The 20,007-nt window shown below is 40.7% G+C and overlaps 3 protein-coding genes across 6 annotated transcripts in view; 2 read left to right on the top strand and 1 right to left on the bottom strand.

Annotated features, from left to right (window-relative positions):
* The window catches only part of cpamd8 (C3 and PZP like alpha-2-macroglobulin domain containing 8), a 33,817-nt gene extending 19,177 nt beyond the window's left edge, over window positions 1-14,640 (top strand). For 2 of the 3 annotated variants that reach the window (XM_025003929.2, XM_017407222.3), the window contains 16 exons: window positions 479-635; window positions 1,387-1,461; window positions 2,924-3,089; window positions 3,726-3,812; window positions 3,964-4,100; window positions 4,247-4,402; window positions 5,166-5,228; window positions 6,839-7,104; window positions 7,192-7,279; window positions 9,101-9,175; window positions 9,283-9,388; window positions 9,535-9,645; window positions 10,084-10,296; window positions 11,708-11,779; window positions 13,412-13,613; window positions 13,752-14,640. In XM_025003929.2, coding sequence (XP_024859697.1) covers window positions 479-635; window positions 1,387-1,461; window positions 2,924-3,089; window positions 3,726-3,812; window positions 3,964-4,100; window positions 4,247-4,402; window positions 5,166-5,228; window positions 6,839-7,104; window positions 7,192-7,279; window positions 9,101-9,175; window positions 9,283-9,388; window positions 9,535-9,645; window positions 10,084-10,296; window positions 11,708-11,779; window positions 13,412-13,613; window position 13,752 — 1,975 coding nt within the window. In that variant the 3' untranslated portion in view covers window positions 13,753-14,640. Of the gene's footprint in view, window positions 1-478; window positions 636-1,386; window positions 1,462-2,923; window positions 3,090-3,725; window positions 3,813-3,963; window positions 4,101-4,246; window positions 4,403-5,165; window positions 5,229-6,838; window positions 7,105-7,191; window positions 7,280-9,100; window positions 9,176-9,282; window positions 9,389-9,534; window positions 9,646-10,083; window positions 10,297-10,734; window positions 11,078-11,707; window positions 11,780-13,411; window positions 13,614-13,751 lie in introns of those variants that run through there. The other variant, XM_037974082.1, reaches the window with a different exon arrangement.
* Window positions 14,641-16,153: 1,513 nt separating this feature from the next.
* odf3l2b (outer dense fiber of sperm tails 3-like 2b) lies at window positions 16,154-18,809 on the top strand. Of its 2 annotated transcripts, XM_017407249.3 has the most exons (5): window positions 16,154-16,364; window positions 16,476-16,566; window positions 17,161-17,271; window positions 17,647-17,760; window positions 17,884-18,809. In XM_017407249.3, the coding sequence occupies exons 2-5, from the start codon at window positions 16,527-16,529 to the stop codon at window positions 18,369-18,371; spliced, it is 753 nt and encodes a 250-aa protein (XP_017262738.1). In that variant the 5' UTR covers window positions 16,154-16,364; window positions 16,476-16,526; the 3' UTR covers window positions 18,372-18,809. The 2 variants fall into 2 exon arrangements, with proteins under 2 accessions (XP_017262738.1, XP_037830088.1); XM_037974160.1 differs by lacking the exons at window positions 16,154-16,364; window positions 16,476-16,566; window positions 17,161-17,271 and having other exon boundaries at window positions 17,500-17,760; window positions 17,887-18,809.
* Window positions 18,421-20,007, bottom strand: part of cks2 (CDC28 protein kinase regulatory subunit 2) — a 2,719-nt gene continuing 1,132 nt past the window's right edge. Inside the window, exon 3 of the mRNA XM_017407251.3 lies at window positions 18,421-18,996. Coding sequence (XP_017262740.1) covers window positions 18,953-18,996 — 44 coding nt within the window. The 3' untranslated portion in view covers window positions 18,421-18,952. The remainder of the gene's footprint in view (window positions 18,997-20,007) is intronic.

The following is a 20,007-nucleotide window of genomic DNA, read 5'->3' as shown; positions in this document are numbered from 1 at the left end:
TCCCCTGATTCTTCTCCACCCCGGCCCACTAAAACAAAATCGTGGCTCATAAACTTTCAGTTGCACTCCTAGGCCAGCCAGATTCTCAAACCTTCAAGTCCTGGGATTCGTGCTTGCATAAGTTGAGGAATGCTTCAGGGGAATCTTTGACTCACAACCAGAAACATACTTGATCAGCCCATGTGCTCTTTCACATTCTCAAGAGCACAGCTGCTGCATCTTGTTGTACTGATCAAACTGTGCCGCACCCATCTGCTCCCCTCCTCATTCCTTTCTTTATTTCATCAAATCATCCATACATACCAGTCCTCTGATCACATACTGGAAGCGTGCAACGTGTTGAATAATTTCACTAAGTCTTACCAAATTAGTTGACTCAAAAGTCCTGTGAAGTGAAGCAGAGTACCTGTTTTCAGGTGTTTCAGATGTTTTATTAGTTTTTATCCACCCTCTTGACTTCTATATGTCTTTCCTTTAGGTTGACAGCGTTTGTGCTGAAGTCCTTTGCTCAGTCTCGTGCTTTCATCTTCATTGACCCCGAAGAGCTTTGTGCAGCCAAGTCCTGGCTCATCAGACATCAGCGAGGTGACGGTTCCTTCCCTGCTATGGGACGCATCCTGAACAAAGACCTGCAGGTAGGCCCGTGTTTGGATGGATATGGAAAGAAGCACTTTGGCTTTTTGTGGTACCTGATGTAAATACAAATATTAGTAAAAATGTTGGCACCGAAAACTTTCTGAATTTCCATTTGTAGTCCGTGACAGAAGGCTCCTTTCTCTATTGTCAAACTACAATATTTTAAATATAATAAATTTCCAAATTTTTGTTTTGTTTTTGCAGTTCCCGTTTCGCTTTGCTCTGTACAGCACTTTGGGTTCCACTTATTTAAAAAGTGCTTTATGAAAAAAGTTCAGCTAACTAGTCCAAATGCAGTGAACCAATGATCCTTAAGCCGGCTTTAGTTGAATACAGGTAAAGATTAAAAAGATTATACCTGGAAAAACCTTTGCCAAAGCAGAAGCACACAGACACTAGCTTTTGTCTGACAACATTCAAACTGTTAAAAATAACTCATTATTCAAATATTAACTGGAAACCCTTAAATCTTAACTGTTGCACTTTGGGGCAGATGGGTTTCAGACTTATTGGCAACACCCTTCAACAGCTGTGATGAGCATGTGCTACCAATACAAAGAGTGGTGAGGGTATTAAAACAGCTGGAGATGTTCTGCTGGACCACCTGCGTAACAAACGGCAACACAGAGAATTTGGGCCTCGTCTTCTTATGAGAAGAGGACCATTCTACCACTGAGCCACTCCATGTGAAGATGTCATTTTTTATTGGTTCTGTTTAGTTGTAATGATAATTGCTGATTTTGTGTACAGGGAGGGATCCATGGGAAGATCTCTCTAACGGCGTATGTTGTCGCAGCTCTTTTGGAGACGGGGATAACCACAGAGGTGAGAAGTCCAATAGCTTGACCTGACAGAGTGTACCTTTCACCTAAAAGTCTCTCCTCAGAGGGAAATGTTTCATCCCCGATTAGTTCATCAAAACCAGCTCTAAATGAACATACCGGAAGTAGTTGAATGAATGACTTTTACCAAATTTACTAGTGTGGAATTTGATTTATTGCTTTGAGTTTTGTAAAGCAAGTTTCTTTTTTTAGTCAGCTTGAGTGATTCCCGATCCACTTAAATAACCAATGCCCGTCCTAGCAGTCCCGGGTCGTGTACGGACGGATCGCTGCATTCCTGTTCTTGTAAAGATGGATGTGCTGGCAGTCTGCCCACTCAGATTTGTTATGCTCCAGTGCTCTTAATGTAATGTCTAATCATGACTGAACTACTTCAAAACATTCAGGCTGACATGCAGAGGCAGTTTAGACCCATCAAAGATCCCTTTCTTGGATTACTCACTTCAACTGGATAGTCAAATTTAGTTATTTTGACATCTTTTTTAACTTTTATGTATTTTCAAAACCTAGGCATTTAAAATTAAAAGGGAGTGGTTGGATAGAAGTCTCAGATGAAAATGTAAAAGCCATTAAACTTCTAATTTTTTTTGTCTTTGCCCCTGAAGTTAATTTTTTTCCTCTCCCTGGTCCTTTTCCTTCCATCTGTCTCCCTCTTTTTGCTCTATCTTTCCTAAAAAGGGGATTCTTCTGAGAATCAACCCTTTTAGCACTGATAGAAATGAAAAGGTGTTGTTCGCTTCAAAGCCGTACCTTCATCTCCCTTCCAATTTCACTTAATTAAAAGATGACTGCTGCAATTGCAGTGAGTGGCTCTGGAGGCCTCTCATTTCATGGATGAGAGGGAAGGTCACATCTGCATGAGATGAAAGTCAACTCTCAACTCTTTAATGGGCAAAATGAATGTTTATTTAACTGAAATTGCACCGAAAGGACTGTTGTCCAGTTGTAGGAGGGAGCCTCTAAACAGCCTAATAAGAAGACGATCATAGTGTTGTAATTAAGTATTCCAAAGTCTCTCCTTTTTAATTGAGAAAGCTCCTTGGATAAGAAGTGAAACATCTTCAGCTGCAGAATGGAAGTCCAGTTGTTTTTGTTTTTCAACCTTTTTTGGATTTACCACGTCCTGGATGACTTAGAATCTACACTACAAGAATGCCAAATGTTACAGCATGTAAATAGTGAGATGACAGTGCATTAACAAATTTAAACATATATTTTCTGTATTTCTTAAAATGCTTGATTTTTAAACAATGTTTTTACTGAATCGTTTATTGAACTGCACATTATTGACCATGGGAAACAAGATATGCTTAAATGTGTCCGGGCATTCAGATTCTGAAATTCCCCTCTTGAAAATACTTTCTCTGCTCAACCTTTTAAGCTGAAATGACCACATGTTTGTTGCTTTATTTTTTATTTTTTTCTGTCTGTCTCGTTTGGTACAGGAAGAGAAGGTGGCAGTGGCCAAAGCCAAGGATTTCTTGGAAAGCAACACATACTCTGCCAATGATCCCTACACCACCGCTCTGTCTGCATACGCCCTGTCTCTACTTCGCAGCCCTTACGCCCCGCTGGCTTTGCGCCGCCTCAACCACATGGCCATCACTCAAGGTACTACCACATCCCATGTCACCTAAACAACAGACTCGATGCTGGACTGCAACAACAAAACAATGAAAAATATCTCTGTAAGGAGAGTAAAATGGGGTGTTACATTTTTTTAAACTTTGTAGTGACACAGTATGAAGAAGTTTGACGTTGTATGTGAAGTAACAGAACTGGGAGTCCCTGGAAATTTAACCAAAACATTAGGACCATGTCTCCGAACAACTTGAAACTCAACACTTGACCTGGATCTAGCATTTTCACCCACCAGATGTAAAGTGAATCAGTTGAAATTATGTGAAGGATCACAAAGAATCAATATAAATACAGATTACCTACTGATCTGAGTCTGGCTTTAGTTTAAGCAAACAACAAGCAAAAAGAGTTGTAAAAGTAGCTGCAGTCACCCTTATCAAAAGTGGAGACCACCTCTTGTATTTCCCCTTCAGTTTTGTATTGTTTTATTGGTTTCCTTTGGCTTTTTCCTTAACTTCCTTTTGTCCAAATCGTTCTGCACGTTTGACAACTTAAAATCTAAAATGTGCCTTTTTGGTCATTTAAACAATTGAACAGGAGTTGGTTTAAGTGTTGCACCTTCTGCTGCTCTGTGTCTTTATCTCACCACCTGTATCATCACTGCAGACGGACTCACTCACTGGAGTCTGACTGGCAGCACGGTGACCGATGAAGACACGTTCATGGGCTTCAGCGACGGCCTCTCACAGTCAGGTATCTGTGTATTATAAGCCCGAGGACCTGACTTGATACGATTGTACATCGATTTTAATTTCAAAAATGAATAAACTATTTTTGATTTTCATTTAATGTGACTTAGAAGATGGAGTTTATTCTTAAAAATGAGTTTTTCCTCTGCTCTCAGTGGTGTCAGCGGAGGTGGAGATGACAGCCTACGGTCTCCTGACCTACACCGTGCTGGGTGATGTTGCTTCTGCGCTGCCTGTGGTCAAATGGCTCTCCCAGCAAAGGAATGCCTTAGGCGGTTTCTCTTCCACACAGGTATTCTCTTCTGCCTGGGAAAGTTTTTACATTTCATCTTGTAATATAATACAGCCTTTACATAATGTTATGAATAAGCAACATCTTCTCAAGGGTGCTTACTGAGGCCAAAGCTCCAGCTGACATGCTTTAAACTCCCTTGTCAGGACACATGCGTGGCTCTGCATGCCCTATCGGAGTATGCCATCCTGTCATATGTAGGGGGGGTGAACCTCACCATCTCTCTGGCCTCCACCAACCTCGATTTCCAGGAGACCTTTGATCTAAACAGGGGCAACAAGAAACTCCTTCAGAGCGCCAAGGTAAATGTGGATCAGAACAAATCGTCCGCTGTTTGATTGTTTATTTATATATTGCGAGGCTTGCCAGTCATCTTGGCCTGCAAATGATTAGGGATAACCGATTTGATATGCTGAGGCTTTGAAGTTGTCTGTGTTGACAGCACTTTGTCATTTATTTATTAGTTCCACTTATTACCAGCATTTCAGATGGGACATTTTACTCAGTTAAACCACTCCTCATATGTGCAGTGTAGATTTTTAATGTTTTATTTTTTTTCATTTTAAACGAAGACTAATGAGCAGCACTCTGGCATTAAATGGTAATCTCTGTGTTTGCTTGTTCAGCAGCCAGAACGTTTTACTTACTGCCAAACCAAACCAGCCTCAACCTAAGCTGGATTTCTCAAAAGCACCTTGTTGGCTGTTTGATTTAGGAACTGTACTTTAATGCTCTGTTTGTTCACACATGAAATAAACTACCGATGCTAGAGTTCTGTTTGGGTCAGGTCAACACTGTTGTGTGGATTTTAATGCCTCCATCAGCCAGCTGGAGAGTTTCAGGTGAGAATGAAGGAGGTTTTCTGCCCAACGTGCTTTTTTTTCTTCTATGATTAGTGGTGTTGGCTTAATTGGGGGCAATTTAGTGCTGCTGGTTAGTAGCCAGGGAGCCACTTGTGGCACAGCAGCAGCCTAAAGCATTCATTCACTTGATAAATGACTCGCTCACCTCTCCCTGCCCCCTCTGACTCTCTTTGTTTTTCTTTCTGCCTCGCTTCTTTTTTAGATACCTAGTGTCCCCACAGGCCTTTTTGTCAGCGCTAAAGGAGAAGGCTGCTGTCTCATGCAGGTATGATACGCACTCGCCAAAAATCTGCCTATAAGGACGTGTCAAGAGCTGCTGCGTCACAGTTAGAAACTAGAGAAATTGCATTTTCTGTGAAAACGCAGTGTTAATATTGAGTGCTGAATGACTTTGCTGAATTTGCTTAAAAAAGCTGGAGCTAAGTTGTTAAAGCTAAAAGAAGCAGAACACCAGCTAAAAGTTAAAATAACCAAAATGCTAGTTAAAAGCCAAATGTAGCAAAGGCCATCTTAAAGCTAAATGTAGAAAATCACTAGCTGAAAACAGGTTAAGGTTATCTAAAGGCATAAATTGTGAAAAGCTAGTTAAAAGTAGCAAAAGGCTGGCTAAAAGCTAAAAGTAGCAGAACAGTAGCTGAAAACTAAAAATAGCAAAAGAATAGCTAAAAGAATGGCAAAAGTAGAGCAAAGTAGATTTCAAAAAGAACAATGTGTTTACTTACATTTGTAAGTAAAGTTAAATATTTTGAAATCTTTCAAAGTTATAACAGTCAAAAGTCACTGCCCCATTTCGTGAATGAGCTGCATGTTTTATATATGAATGCCTAAAACAGCAGAAAGCATGCAGTAGTTAGAATGCAAAAACAACTGAGGGAATCTATACCTTATTTGTCTCATATTCAGTGTTTCTGTCATTCAATGATTGAACATTTGTCCAGTTTCAGAAACATTGTTTGAAAAAGCAAATTAAACCAGTTGACATCGTTCCGCTGAGTTTTGCAGAGCCTCAGATTTCTCTTGGTTCACTCAGCTTCACAAGTTTTTTTCTTATTTTTTTCACACACAAACTTCTCCTCAATCCACACCTCTCTGTGCACCTCTCTGACAGCCCCTCAGGCCAGCAGCACCTGGGCTTTAATGAAAAACAAGAGTTGGGCGATCAAAAGCCATGATGTCTGTGAATGTGTTTGTTGACAGACTTTTAGCAAAGTGTCTCCAGCTCCTAGGTGATTATTTATTAGCTTTGCTATATAATAGCTTTGCTATTTGATAATTTGGTGTACATCTACAGCCAACCGACCTTAAAAAACACAAAAATGACTACAATTCAGTCAGTATTACAGATATTGACCTAAGCTCTGATGCTGTAGCAGCTGAGATTCATACCCAACATATATTCTGAGAACTAATAGGTCGTGCAACATTTTGTTTAATATTTGTTAGCAAAATATCTCATGCACCACTTGATGTGTTTTAATGAAACTTTCAGAAAATGGTGATTAGATGTACATCTACAACTGATTAACTTTTGGAGTTAGTCCAATTCAAGATGGACACCACAACTAATTGAGCCAACACAAAAACGGCTATAACTCAGTCAGCTTTAGAGCTATTTAGCTAAATTTAGATGTGGTAGTAGCTGAGGGTGATTTACAACAAATACTCTGAGCGTGACATCACATGGTATCCCCTAACACTGCACATGTTATTTTTAAGGTTTGATCAAAACAGCTACAACTTTGGCTTGAAAAAAGGCTGCGGGTGACAAATGCAATCCTTCAAGGAGTGCTAGAATTTTAATGTAATTCTTATTTTGGAAGCTTTTCTGCAGTTTAAAATCTCATTTTCATGCCTCTTTCTTCTTTGTGTCTGCAGATTGATGTGTCCTATAACGTACCTGACCCCGTAGCGAAGCCAGCTTTTCAGCTCAGGGTTGAGCTGAAAGAGCCCCTTCAAGAGAAACACCTGCAGCCCTCCTCATCCTCTTCATCCCCCTCTCGGCAATCCACGTCACGCTCCAGAAGCCGGGCTGACAACCGCTCAGAGCTGAACCGGAAACGGCGGGCGCCCGTCGATGATGACGACCCGGCAGCCCACCAGGACAAAATGAACTTTCACATTTCCTTAGAAGTGTGCGCCAGGTAGAGACCGACCGTGCGCTCGTTGTACAGAGACGCCTCAAACAAGACAGTTTCTTCCATTCATCGCAACATCAATTCATTTTTTAGGTGGCTCCATTCAGGATCGTCTAACATGGCAGTCATCGAAGTTCCCATGATTTCTGGTTTCCGAGCGGATGTGGAAAGTCTAGAGAGGGTACGTTCTCACTCTGATGCACAAGTACAAACACTGCACTCAACGATTACAATTGTTAATCACAATGACAGGACAAGTAGATAACAGAAAGAGAAACATCTGCATCTGGAGGTCATTTTACAGCATATTCACTCATCCTGTTTTCTTTAAAGCCTCTGTTGCAAACAACATACTCACATGGTCACAATCATATCAACAAAAAACACATACCTTAACTTAGCCACATATACAAACACACACATACAGCAGACATGGATGTTGCGCTGCAGTGGGAAGTGAATGTAAATATTTGCCACAGCTGGAAGCAGTAAACCTGACAAATCCACACTTCATGCTTGAAAACGCACCCTAATAAAGGAAGGAGTATATTAAAGATGTATCCGACATTGGTGGATTATTTTGAGGAAGTAACAAGGAGGTAGTTTTAATAGGCTGAATTAAGATCAGCACCCCCAGCAGAAGCTTGTTCTTCATTATGAGGCTGTAATAGGGGCCTTGAGTCTGCAGGCTGCTGCTACAATAACCACCTCTGTGATTACTTGGCGAAATCTCAACTCACACACACGCATGCTGTGAGTTTGTCACTTGAGGCTGACCTGTGTTGTAGTGGGTAACAAGCTCAGGTTGAACCCCTGCTGGATTCTCAGGAGTTTTACTGCTGCCTGCCACTTGCATTCCTCAGGTTTACGGTGGCGAGTTTGGCTTCAGCCATCCTGTCTAGCTGCTTTTCATAAATGCTGCGGCCGTGGATGATTTGTCCGGTGACATCAGCCACGGTGCTGCTGCTCGATATAATGAGCTGAACTTGTTGTGGATGTGAGCACTGAAGGTTCAGGACAATTTTTATTGCTGTGTAGACAAACAATGCTTTAAGGACATAAGTTAATTGTGGTGCCTGTGTGCTGAGTATGTGTGTGTGTGCATGTGGCGCCAGCTCCAGGTAAGCACCTCATAAACCCCACCCCTCCTGCTGTCCCCAGGCTGCCACCTTTGACAGAATGAAAATTTCCCCCATGGGGGGAAATAAACTCCTGGCTCTGCATGCACACACACACAGATTCACAGCAAACAACATGCTCATTACTCATTTGTAGATTTATTTGCACACCTTGGCAAGTTTACTTTTCTCCTGTTGCACGTTTAGATGTAGATCATTTGGATTCTAAAAAATGGGTAGATTAGTCCCAAAAAAATTCACTTTAGTCATAAGCTCTAGAGGAAGAAAAGGCGGGTACACCAGCTATAGAACAATAAGATCCAGCTTTGTGCATTATGAGATTTGGAGGTTGTGGAGATGATGTTTGTCAGGTTTTATTAATCCACAGGTTTTCTTTACACACAATATTTTCTTTCTCTGAACAATAAACTCTGGGTGACGTCAGGTGGAGCTGTCCGATCCGACGTGGTGCTGATTGTCTCTGGTCTCCGTTATGATAATGTCGATGCACTTTCATTTATAACCGTTTGAGTCAGATGTATGATTGGCCTGACCAGAGCACCTGTTTTAAACATTCAATCATTTTTGCTTTGTACAATTTTTACATTGCAAGTGTAGAAAACTGAACATTCTGATTCTGAAACCATCGTCAGCTTTAAAATAACTCTTTTGTGTTTAAAAAAAAAAGTGTTTCGTCCTTGCAACACAATAATATGACAAAGTTCACAGTTCCAGGCTTTAGTATAATAATAAACCAAAACAATTTGTGTTCTAAGTCAGTAATATATGTCTGAAATTCTTCATTTCTGCTCTTTTTTGTGATTTTCCACATAGTGATGTTGAGTTATATGTCTGCTTGTCATCCTAACTGTCCTCCTGAACAGCTGCTGATGGATAAGAGAGTGGGTCTGAAGAGATATGAGCTGAATGGCAGAAAGGTCTTGTTCTACTTCGATGAGGTGAGGTTAACCGACATTTGTCATTGCTGTGTCAAACAAACATATAAATGTACAAATATATTTGTTAGCATTTTGCTCATATGTCTGTGGGTGTTACTCCGTCTTAGATTCCCAGTCAGTGTATGACGTGTGTGGCCTTCCAAGCTGTCAGGGAATACATTGTGGGCAAGACGGCGCCTGTTCCAGTCAAGATCTATGACTACTATGAACCAGGTGATGAACCGTTAAGGTTAAAGACCAGGAAACCATCCTGAATGCTTAGGATGTTTAAGGGAAAAGTTGAAATGTTTAAAGTTCTGAATGTCATCATGGTGTTTTGTGTGTAAATGTGCTGGTGTGGGTGTCTGCTTGCAATGCAGCTTTTGAGGCCACCAGGTTCTACAACGTTAGTGAGAGCAGTCCGCTTGCACGGGAGCTGTGTGATGGACCAACATGCAATGAGGTGGAGAGCTCAACAAATCAGTGGATAGGTGGGGACATATACTACAACTCCAATTCTGAAAAAGTTGGGACGCTGTGTAAAATGTAAATAAAACCAGAATGCTTTTGATTCGCAAATCCCATAAACCCATATTTTATTGACAGTGGAGCATAGTAAACATATCAAGAAAAGGCTGCAAAAGTAAGTGGTACAGATAAGAAACAGCTGGAGGTGCGTTATGCAACTAACCATCAAATTCAATATTACCTTATTTTTTCCTAAAAATGCTACAATTTCTTAGTTTAAACATTGGATGTTTACTATATTACATTGTGAATAAAATGTATTTATGAGTTTCTAATCATTGCATTCTGATTTTATTGATATTTTCCACAACATCTGAACTTTTTGCAGCATTGTTTTAGTCCCGTAACAGTTTGCAGACACCTCAACCTAACTGATCTCCTTAATTCATGTGTTTCTGCAGGTTTCGTGCAAGCAAACCAGTGCAACAATGTGTTCGGCTGCTTGGAGCAGGAGCAGTTCGAGCGCTGCACGTGCTACAGGGACTGTGGCTATGACGGGGAGCCCGTTTGTGGATCAGACGGGCAGCTCTACCAGAACCAGTGTCAGATGGAGGTGTTCGCCTGTCGAAACGGGACACGTTTAAAGCAGGTTCCCCTGTCCCAGTGTCCTCACAGTAAGAGCTCTCGCACCAGTCACTAGCATCCTGTTTGTTTGCAGATTACATATCAGAGCGTTTGGGCACATCTGCTCATTCTGAGCGATTGTGTTCTGTCTTTTGGCCGGCGCTGCATGGGTGTGAGTTCTGTCGGATGCAGTTGCTTTGCTTTGTTGTAAGTCTGTGTGTAATCATTCATGATGTTTGGGTGGATGTGTGCACCTGTGACAGCATCTAAGCTCATCTTTGGTGTGCCATGATCTGAGCTGAGGAAACAGCTGTTCAGGTGATGAGCTGATTACTGGATGAGTTCTCTGGAAAAAAAAAAAAACTATCCATCGTATCCCCTCCTCCCCCCACCAATCCTCTCTCACTCTTCGTCGTATTACAGGGCTCCCTCTCTCTCTCTCTCTCTCTCTCTCTCTCTCTCTCTCTTTCTCTCTCTCCAAATGACAGAGTGCTTTTGTCCAGCCTCAGAAATCCTTGTCACATTCCTTTCCGACGCACAGCCCAACAACAAAGGAGCCTTCATGTTGTGGAGCGGATTGGGAAATGGCATAGACAAAACTTTGGTGGGAAAAATCCTTATCTTGTGCCAAGTGTTTTATGTAGCCGATCATCAAAGGGGTCATATTTCTTTTGTTCATCGCTCCATGACCTTGTTTGTTTGTGTATGCTTGCATGGAGCAGATTTATGTCACCATTTTTTTCATACTGAGAAAGGGAGGTAAAAAAAAAAAAAAAGACAATTTGTTTGCACACATGGCCTCTTGGCTGTGCTTTGGCTGCCGCTATTTTTGGACTGATAGATTTGAACGCAAAGCCTCTGTTAGGACTAAGTGTCCATCACTGTCTTACAAAGAAATGTTGCTCAATATTTAGATCAAACAACACTAACAAACTATTATTTGTTTATTTTTATCGCCTGCAGAAAAAAGCTGGGCAATAATGTTTTTGCCTGTGTGTGTGTGTGTGTGCACACATTTGTCTGTTAGCACATCTCATGAACCACTGGGCAGATTTGAATGAAACTCTCAGAAAGTATTTAATGGATCTACATCTACAACTTATTAACTTTTGGAGTCAACCCAATTCAAGATGATCGCCGCAGCTAATGGACTTTAGCAAAGACAAAAATGGCTATACATCTGCTGACTTTATAGATATTGTGCTAAAGTTTGATTTGGTAGAAATTGAATATCATCCCTAATACTCTGAGAACTAACTGATTACTCAACCTCTTGCAGTGTCGCGTGAGATTAGGGTACATGCATTGTACATAATGTTTTTTTTAAGTTTGGACCAAATTAATTATAACTCCATCATGCAGTCGAGAAATACTAAACCTTTAATTTTGTCTGCTTTTGTTTGGGGCAGTGAAAGTCACATAAATCTGTTTTTTTCTGAAGTGTGCCTCTTGTGTTTCCAGTGGCGATCCCCCAAAACCCGCAGCCTGTAGTGAGGCAGGAAACAGAGCAACCCTCAGTGCCTGTGCACACAGGTAACTCCATCCACCCCATCCTTTCCTATTCATCAGATGCTCATTTTTCTTCAAATTATGCACATACTGTCAAGATTCAGCAGCTGTGTTTAGTTTACCAAGTAGTTAATCTGCTTCTGCAAACATTTTTGATCAATCGTTCCAGTCGAGATTTACAGCACTTCGCCACCTATTGTTTGCACACATAAATATCTGCAAATGAAAGGTCTGAATTAAACAAAGTCTGCATTTGTCTGTGTGTGTTTTTGATGGGATTTTAAGGGGCGGTAAGTGTGGACGAAAAGGGGAGAAGGGATAATGAGAGGAAAGTTGAGGTGTGGTGGGGTGTGTGTGTGTGGCAGCACATTCCCCTGTCACCACAGCATGTTCACCATCAGCGTGATAAATGGGAGGAGACGTTTCGCACAGCGAGCTGGATCGCTGCTGTCTGTGCTCTTTTCAGCGAGGCAGCTGGAGGACACCTGATGGGATGTTTGGCTCCGTGTGGAGCAAACCTAACATGTATACTGTGTGTGTGTGTGTGTGCATGTTGCATGTTGTACTATTTGAACTCTGCCTGTGTGTCTGAGTTGTAGGCAGGTGTGTGTATGTTTGATGTGGCGTGACCTGCTCTGACTTGTTTCTCAGCCTGATTCTCCCAGTAGCTGCTGCTCACAAAGCTGATCTCTCAAGTCAAAGGTCTCCTCGGTACAAAAGCTAAAGGCTTCCCAGTCCCCAAAGGACCTCTGTTCCATTACACACGTACGGTTGTATGCTTGTTGTTTGATTGCTCTAGTAAATGTGTGTCCCGATCAGAGAAACATCTATAAAGATACGATTACTGATTGTTCTTGTGGTATTTGGTCTACACATTCAGGTACTATAAGAAAACCCCAAGGTGATTACAGTTAATAGATACTTTTAAAACACTGTCATTGTAAACCATTAAAATGTTGACAACATGCCCCACTAAGTGCACCTAGAGTGTAACAGGTAAAGCTGGGTTCTGCCAAGGAACTGACAATTTCATCGAGACCGTGAAGGAAGCTTAAGCTCTGGAATTAGCCTCCCTGTGCAGACTTGTTTTTATTAGTGATCAACACACACAGAGACTCACAGGCGAACATTTTTTGAATTGTGTGTGCTTTTTGTTTTTAACCATTTCTTTTTAAAAATTTCTCATTTTGAATCTAGAAGATTTATTAGAATTTTTCAGTTAGATCTAATGTGTGTCATGAACATAAAAAAATAAGAAAGTAACACTTTGTTGGTCGTTATAAAGTGAGTATTTAATAAAAGTGATGCCTTGATTTAAAAAAACAACATTTACTAGTTGTATTTGAGTAGGGTGTGACCCCTGCTGACTAAAATGTAGTACTGCTTCAGAATAAGTTCAGATGTGCAGGACATTCAAAGAGGTTTCTCATTTACTGTCAGTTCTGCTTTCTAATTTAGGAGTTTTTTTATGCAAGATTTTGTTTACTTCCTTACAGTTCTTTCTCTCTGTGCCATGGTTGGTGCATGTTTCTTGACATGTTATCACTACAAATTATTCGGCAGAGTTAAATAAATTTATTGAAGGGGATTTGAATTTATTTCTCCCTATTGGTCTTTTCTCTGTCAGCTTTTATTTGATCAAATTTGTCTCTGTAGGTGACGACGAACAGGGCTCCATAGCCGAGGTGTCCTACTACTCCTACGAATACGACTCAGATTCCGAGCCTTTCCTCGCCGACGGGAACAGAGGGGACCCTTTTGGTGTGCCTGAAGTCGGGGCCGACGTAGACCACAAGCTGCTCCTACCAGCAGATGCCTATCTACCTGTGATGCACATCAAAACCACCCCTGAGCGATGGTATGAGCTGCATCGATTGTGTTACTGTGGAACTGCTGGATCTTTGGCATATGTCTAGGCGGTTGGGACTCTAACCGATGTGAAACTCGGTGATGATCTGATAACAAAAGTGTGTCTTTATTTTCTTGTCATCCACAGAACTGCTCCAAGTGAAGCCAAACCAACCTCCAAATTGTACCATATTTGTGAATATGCTTTTAAATGGACAGAGGACAGACTTGCTTCAGTAAAAAGTCGGTTGGGTCTGGAGGCTAAGAGTGAAAACTTTTCTTAGACGAATGGAGTCAGAGTGGATGTTTTTTTATGTGTATGCGTGTGTGTGGCTGGATGAGAATGAGTATTACTATTAATATTGTTAAGCTAGAATCCTCCTGACTTTTCATCTCCTAGTCTTCCATAAGCACCATAGCGTCCTTGTTATTCATTTATCTTCACTAGAAGAAATAATCAAGTATTTATGTTTGTAATTACACCTGATGTTAAGCGAAATGTTTTGTTGTATTTTCTATCTGTGGTATTTATTTGTAGCTAGAAGTCATATTATTTTATTTTTATAATTTTTTAAGTCATTTCCTAGCCATACAGGTGATTTTATTCCCCTTGTGAGCTAGCCAAGGCTTTTTTTTCACAGGGAAGCTTTAACCCCATATTGAAACCTTGGATTAAATTATTGTGCTGGTACTGGATTAATTACTAGAAGGTTGCTTTTTAAACACGGGTCCACCTAGACTCTCCAACTGTCTGAAACTACTCAACCAACATCATCATTCAACACCCTCTGCTCTCCGTTTACCTTACTTACAAGGAGATTTATCTGTACAGATCATAAGCTATTTTGTTTTGAGTGTATGTGCGTGCTTGTGTGTGTGTGCGTGTTTGGTCCTTCAAGCAATCAAGTTCAAATTAGCACCAATGTTTTAATTTTACGTAAATGCAACAAATTTGACATAAATGTAACCCTCATTCATATCAAAGATTGTGATTTTTTTTTAAACAAATGAGAATAAAATTTATTCTAAACAATCAAGGCGTTTATGTTTTGTTTTGTTTTTTTCTTTTGGTCCATCACGTTTTGAAGCAGACAAAACCTCTGCATGCCTATTTATTTTTTATGGCCATCCACCTTTAACACTTTTTCCCTAAAATAATTGCAGTGGAGATCAGTCTGGACTGTTACCTGCTATGATGACTTGCTCTCTGACCCCTGATGTGTCTTAGAGACAAAAAGTATGCGAGTGTGTTTGTTTGTGCACAGTCATCTTCAACCCTGGATGCGTTTTTCTTGTTGCTGACAACCGATTCAGGTCACCAAATCAACAGTTACAGGACATTTGGAGAGTGTTAAAGATTAATGTTAGGTATTGCACCTCTCTGTTGCCGACACCTGAGTGATGCAAATTACAAATATTTAAGACAGTCAGAGGGCTAAATTGTAGCTAAACCTGGACAGTCTGCAGCTGGCGTATTACAACCCCAATTCTGGAAAAGGTTGTATAAAATGTAAATAAAAAATGATTTGCAAATCCCATAAAACCATATTATATTTGCAATGAAACATAGTAAACATATCAAATGTTCTAATCAGTACCAAAAGGTAGTTTTGAGTTTTATGGCAGAAACACACCTCTATAAAGTTGGGACAGGGGCAACAAAAGGCTGTAAAAGTAGGGCACAAATACAGCTGGAAGAGGATAAAGCAAGAAATTAAGTGGCAACAAGTCAGTAAAAAGACATTTCAGAGAGGCTGAATCTCTTAGAAATAAAGTTGGGCCTCTCTGATGGTATGAAGGTGCACTAGTGCCTCTGCCATGGGCAACTTACACATCTGCAAAAGCACCATCAATGCAGAAAAGTAAATACAGGTTTTAGAACAACATAAGCTCCTATCCAGACATGAACTTTTTTCAAGGAAGGCCTTGCATATTTCCATTTTGAACAAAGTGTAGGTTTGAGGTTTGCAAAGCATTACATTTAATTTTTATTTACATTTTTCACAATGTCTCAGCTTCTTTTTTTATAATTGGGGGTTGTATGTTTCAGCTGTATGCCTCCAATGATTAGATCAACATACCTTCCATCAGAAACAAAACAAACTTTGCTCTAGTTGAAACAAGAAGCCAGCAATGCAGGGGACCTGGGTGCAACAAGCTACCCGCAGCAAGTCTCCGTGGTAACTGCATGCATGGCTGAAGAGTGATATTGCATGTCCACACTATGATGAGCAGAAAGAGTGAAAAGAGAAAGGAGGGAGAGGAGGGGTGGCGGTGGCGGTGGGGGATCTTGGTTTCATGGTTTGCAGGAGAGAGCTAGCATTACATGCAAGTGAATCAGAGTGATGACATTGTCTCTGAGCTGAGTGCACCTATACATTCATCCCTCCGGCAGACGGGCCATTCACCTGTCTGAGCCACATTAGAGGGGGTGATTTGGACAAAGGGGCAAAAAAGGCAGGTGGATTAAACCCTAGCTTGATGGGTTGCTGACAGTTTGAAGCGCATTATAGGTGTCGGGTTTCCTGATTGTTTCAGAGGAAACTGGGGAGTGATTGTGCACGAGCCGGGGTTCAGGGTTTTCCTCTGTCTGCCAGGTTGCAGATGATGCTGGGATCCAGAGGAAGTGTGGTGACACCTGAAGGAAGACCACCATGGTGGATTAAGAAGGAAGCTGCTCCTCGAATGCTCATCTAATAATTCAATATCCAAACATGTTCATCCGGCTTCACCTTTGGCTGAAAAGAAGACTTATCTTTTGGTGAGATGTTTAAGCCTTTTTTTTAAGCTGTTTATTCTTTTTTTTTTTTTTTACAATTAAAACTATTATTCAGCCTCCCAGCTCTGACATGAACAATGACCATCTCTGCAGTACTACTAGCATTGTTGGATTCCTGAAGTATCCATCCCATTTACAAGTCAAATGGAGAAAAAATACCCAGCGATTGCAGGGAAAGAAAGAGGTAAGCACTGTGTTGTTGAGGAAAAATTACACAAAGCTAATTATTTATCCCCGTGTTTAAACCTAAGCATTAGCAATATTTTGGGTTTTTAAAAGACTGCTTAGCACAAAGTAGAAGTTGTCACAGTGTGCAGACCCGCCAGGACTTGTTTTACTCTGGGAGAAATTCACCCTCCTGCTCTACTTATACACATTCCACTGAAGACTTGCGTGCTGATGTCACGCTTTTCCCTTTTTACTACCTTATTATTGATGTTCCCACTAAAACACATCCAGACTTTTACAGGATAGGAGTGCCATGTTGATTGGCTGACAATTACAAAGCATTTCTGAGAGTTATAGCCTCACACAAGCCAAATAAAGATAACAATCGGTAGCAAATTTGTTAATATTTAACTCTGATTTCTACTTGATGCCAAAATGTATATTTACATGCATGCAACCCTACACAAAGCTGCCTGAAAATATACTGTTGGTAGTTGTTCCACACATTTTTATATTTGTGCTTTGTAAATATAAAATCAAACAAACAGACAATCCATGTATGTAAGGTTCTTAATGAGCACACTATTCATACATTTCCACCTGTCTCCAGGGCCAGGACCCGGGCGCTATGGACTCCATCCCACCATTGGATTAATTGGCCATGACTTCACAAAACAAACCAGCCCTGCATACTCTTTCCACGGCAGAATCAGTAATAACAGTGAGCCCGTTTCTTTCTCTCATCCGTGTCTGGGATTAGGAGTTCTTATATTTGGATAATTTCATTATTAATTAACCTGTCTAAATATACTGGTCAGGATATGTTTAGAATAAAATACAAATAAATCAAGGACACATTTTAAAATGTATGTAAATTTTTTTCACTGATTTTCAGAAGCATTTCCATTTTTCCTTACGTCACATCAGTTTCTCTGAAACCTGTGTGATGTAATTTAAAACCTGAACCACTAGGGGGAGACAACACATCATGCTTTCGCAGCTTTGCCCTCTACCCATGTGTTTACAAACATGATTGAAACAAATACAGAGAAGACACCACACCCAGGTGATCAGAAATGCTTTCCTCTGATTGCAGTGTATTCTGTCGACTCCAGTCCGGGACCTCGATATCACGTTGATCCAAAAATCACTCGCTTTGGAAAGGATGGCACCCCTGCATACTCGATTTTGGGCAGAATGAAAGCACCAAGTAGGTTCTTCCCTCTCCTAATTGAACCTAATTGAACATATTCTTAACTTATTTTGCTCCAAGCAGTCTTCAGTTTCAACCGAGCATGCCGACTTTACTGTTCAACTCTTCTCTGGTCACCAGAAGAGCTTTTCCACACCCCCGGACCTGGCGCCTACAGCCCGGAGAGGGCCCCACCGTGCAGCCTGCAGCGCAGAGCCCCGGCCTACACGATGGGCTCTCGTACAGCGTACCGCGGCGCAGACCCCGTCCCCGCTCCCAACAAGTACAGCCTGCCTCCGCTTCTGGGCCCCCGCGTCCCCAACAAGCCAGCCAGCGCCAGTTACACCATGTCCGGTAGCTTCGGCCGAGGGGGACCGGCCGTGGACTTGACGAGGACGCCCGGGCCCTGCAGCTACAACAGCACGGACCCGAGTGTCTATCGTTCCCGGCAGCCTGCGTTTTCCATGTTGGGACGTCACGATTTCCCCACGGACGGCGTGGAAAAACCAGGCCCGGGGGCGTACAGCCCCGAGAAAGTCACAGTTCACAAGTCCAAGGCTCCAGCTTACTCTATGGGCATCAGACACTCGGAGTTTGTCACCCCACTGGTTGTTGGCTTGTCTGACTGAACACCAAAAATGTTATAGAAAGGAAAAAAAAAAAACCTACATAGATACATATGATAAAAAATACTTTATTTTGTTCTTTAAGTAAGAAGGTACATGTTGCATAAATCACAGCTCATTGACAAAATGTCTAATAGCTACTAATAATATATACACAAAACACAAGTTTAACAGGAAATGTTCAAACACAGAGAGAGGAGTTTTAACTAAATACAACCCTTTGCTCGAATCTTCACCCAGTGCATAAAATCAATCTGGACAACACGGAACAATTTACAGCATGGACAGATATTTTAAAAGATTTGTTTAAAGTGTACAACTGACAAGTAAACTTCATTTTATAGTTTATATCAGGTTCATATTCACAGTTGAAACCGAGACTTTTTTCCCCCCTCTCCTCAGCTCAGTAAAAAAATATTTAAAAAAAAAAAAAAAAAAAAAGGGGGGACACTAAACAAGCACTACTTTTTTTCTGCCCCCCCAACAATACGTGACAACATTTGTAAAAATATACGTTGAAGAGATGTCTGGTCCAACGACAACAACTGAGCAAAGGGAAAACACATTTGAAAGATGGTTTCCATTCATTCTTTCGGGAGAGGCCTTCTGAAAAGTAGTATGTGTGGCTCTGAGGAGTAAAGAAAAAAAAAAAAAAAGAGGCACGTGTCAGCATAATGACTAATACTGTGGTTGATCTTTACGTAACTGTTTGTAAAACCTGCTGAAGAACAGAAAGAGCAATTACAGCATTATTATAAGCATGTTTCAGTTTTAGGTTTCGACCAGAAAAGCTGGCGATTCAGGCTTTTCGTATTTTATTATTTTGACAACCTACAACAATGTAAGATATGATCAACAGAGATAGTCATTGTAAAAAGGCAGTCAAGCCAAGCAGAAACAAAATGCTTTAAATAGGGGAAAAATATGATGTTCTGAGCATCATTTCCTACCAGAGCTGAAGTTAAGATACATTTTATTTTACACATTTAGTTTCAAAACTCCTGATGTTTCCAGACCCAGATTTATTGACATTTTTCAGCTGTCTTTGTCATCTAAATACATATCTTTTTATGTAAATGTGCAGTAAAGGCTTTATGCAAAAGATGGCTTGTGGAGAATGACACTTCTGGAGGTTGTCAGTTTCTTTAATCAAACACGACGTTCATGTACTTAAAACTATCTTACAATTTTAAGCACCATATAAGAAAATGTGTGTATTAGTTGCACTACTTTACGCTTTTATATAGCACATATTAAAACACAGCTTTGCTCACAAAGTGTTTTCTATTGTGAACTAAAACTATAACTGTGTCAATCTTTTATATACAATAAAAATAAAAGGCAACATTTTATGCACACCATTTTATTTTCTCCATACTAGAAAATCCTAAAAGAAAATTACTTTTATGCTTTTTTTGAGTGTACAGGAACTGTTTGTATGCGTCTAAAATAGAGACAAATATAATCCAAAAAAGTTAAAAAACAAAAACAACTGGACTTCTATTCTGTAGCTGAAGACGTTTCGCTTCTCATCCGAGGAGCTTTCTCAGTTCAGAAATAGAGAGTGTGGAGTTGAGCTTTTAAAGCTGAGATGTGATGTAAGCTGGATTGCTTGCAAATTGTTCTCACTCTCCTAACA

This window comes from Kryptolebias marmoratus, linkage group LG24 (genome assembly GCF_001649575.2).
Source record: "Kryptolebias marmoratus isolate JLee-2015 linkage group LG24, ASM164957v2, whole genome shotgun sequence".
Classification (NCBI taxonomy): domain Eukaryota; kingdom Metazoa; phylum Chordata; class Actinopteri; order Cyprinodontiformes; family Rivulidae; genus Kryptolebias; species Kryptolebias marmoratus.
The sequence above is the reverse complement of the archived record's forward strand: the minus strand, read 5'-3'. Positions and strand labels throughout refer to the sequence as shown.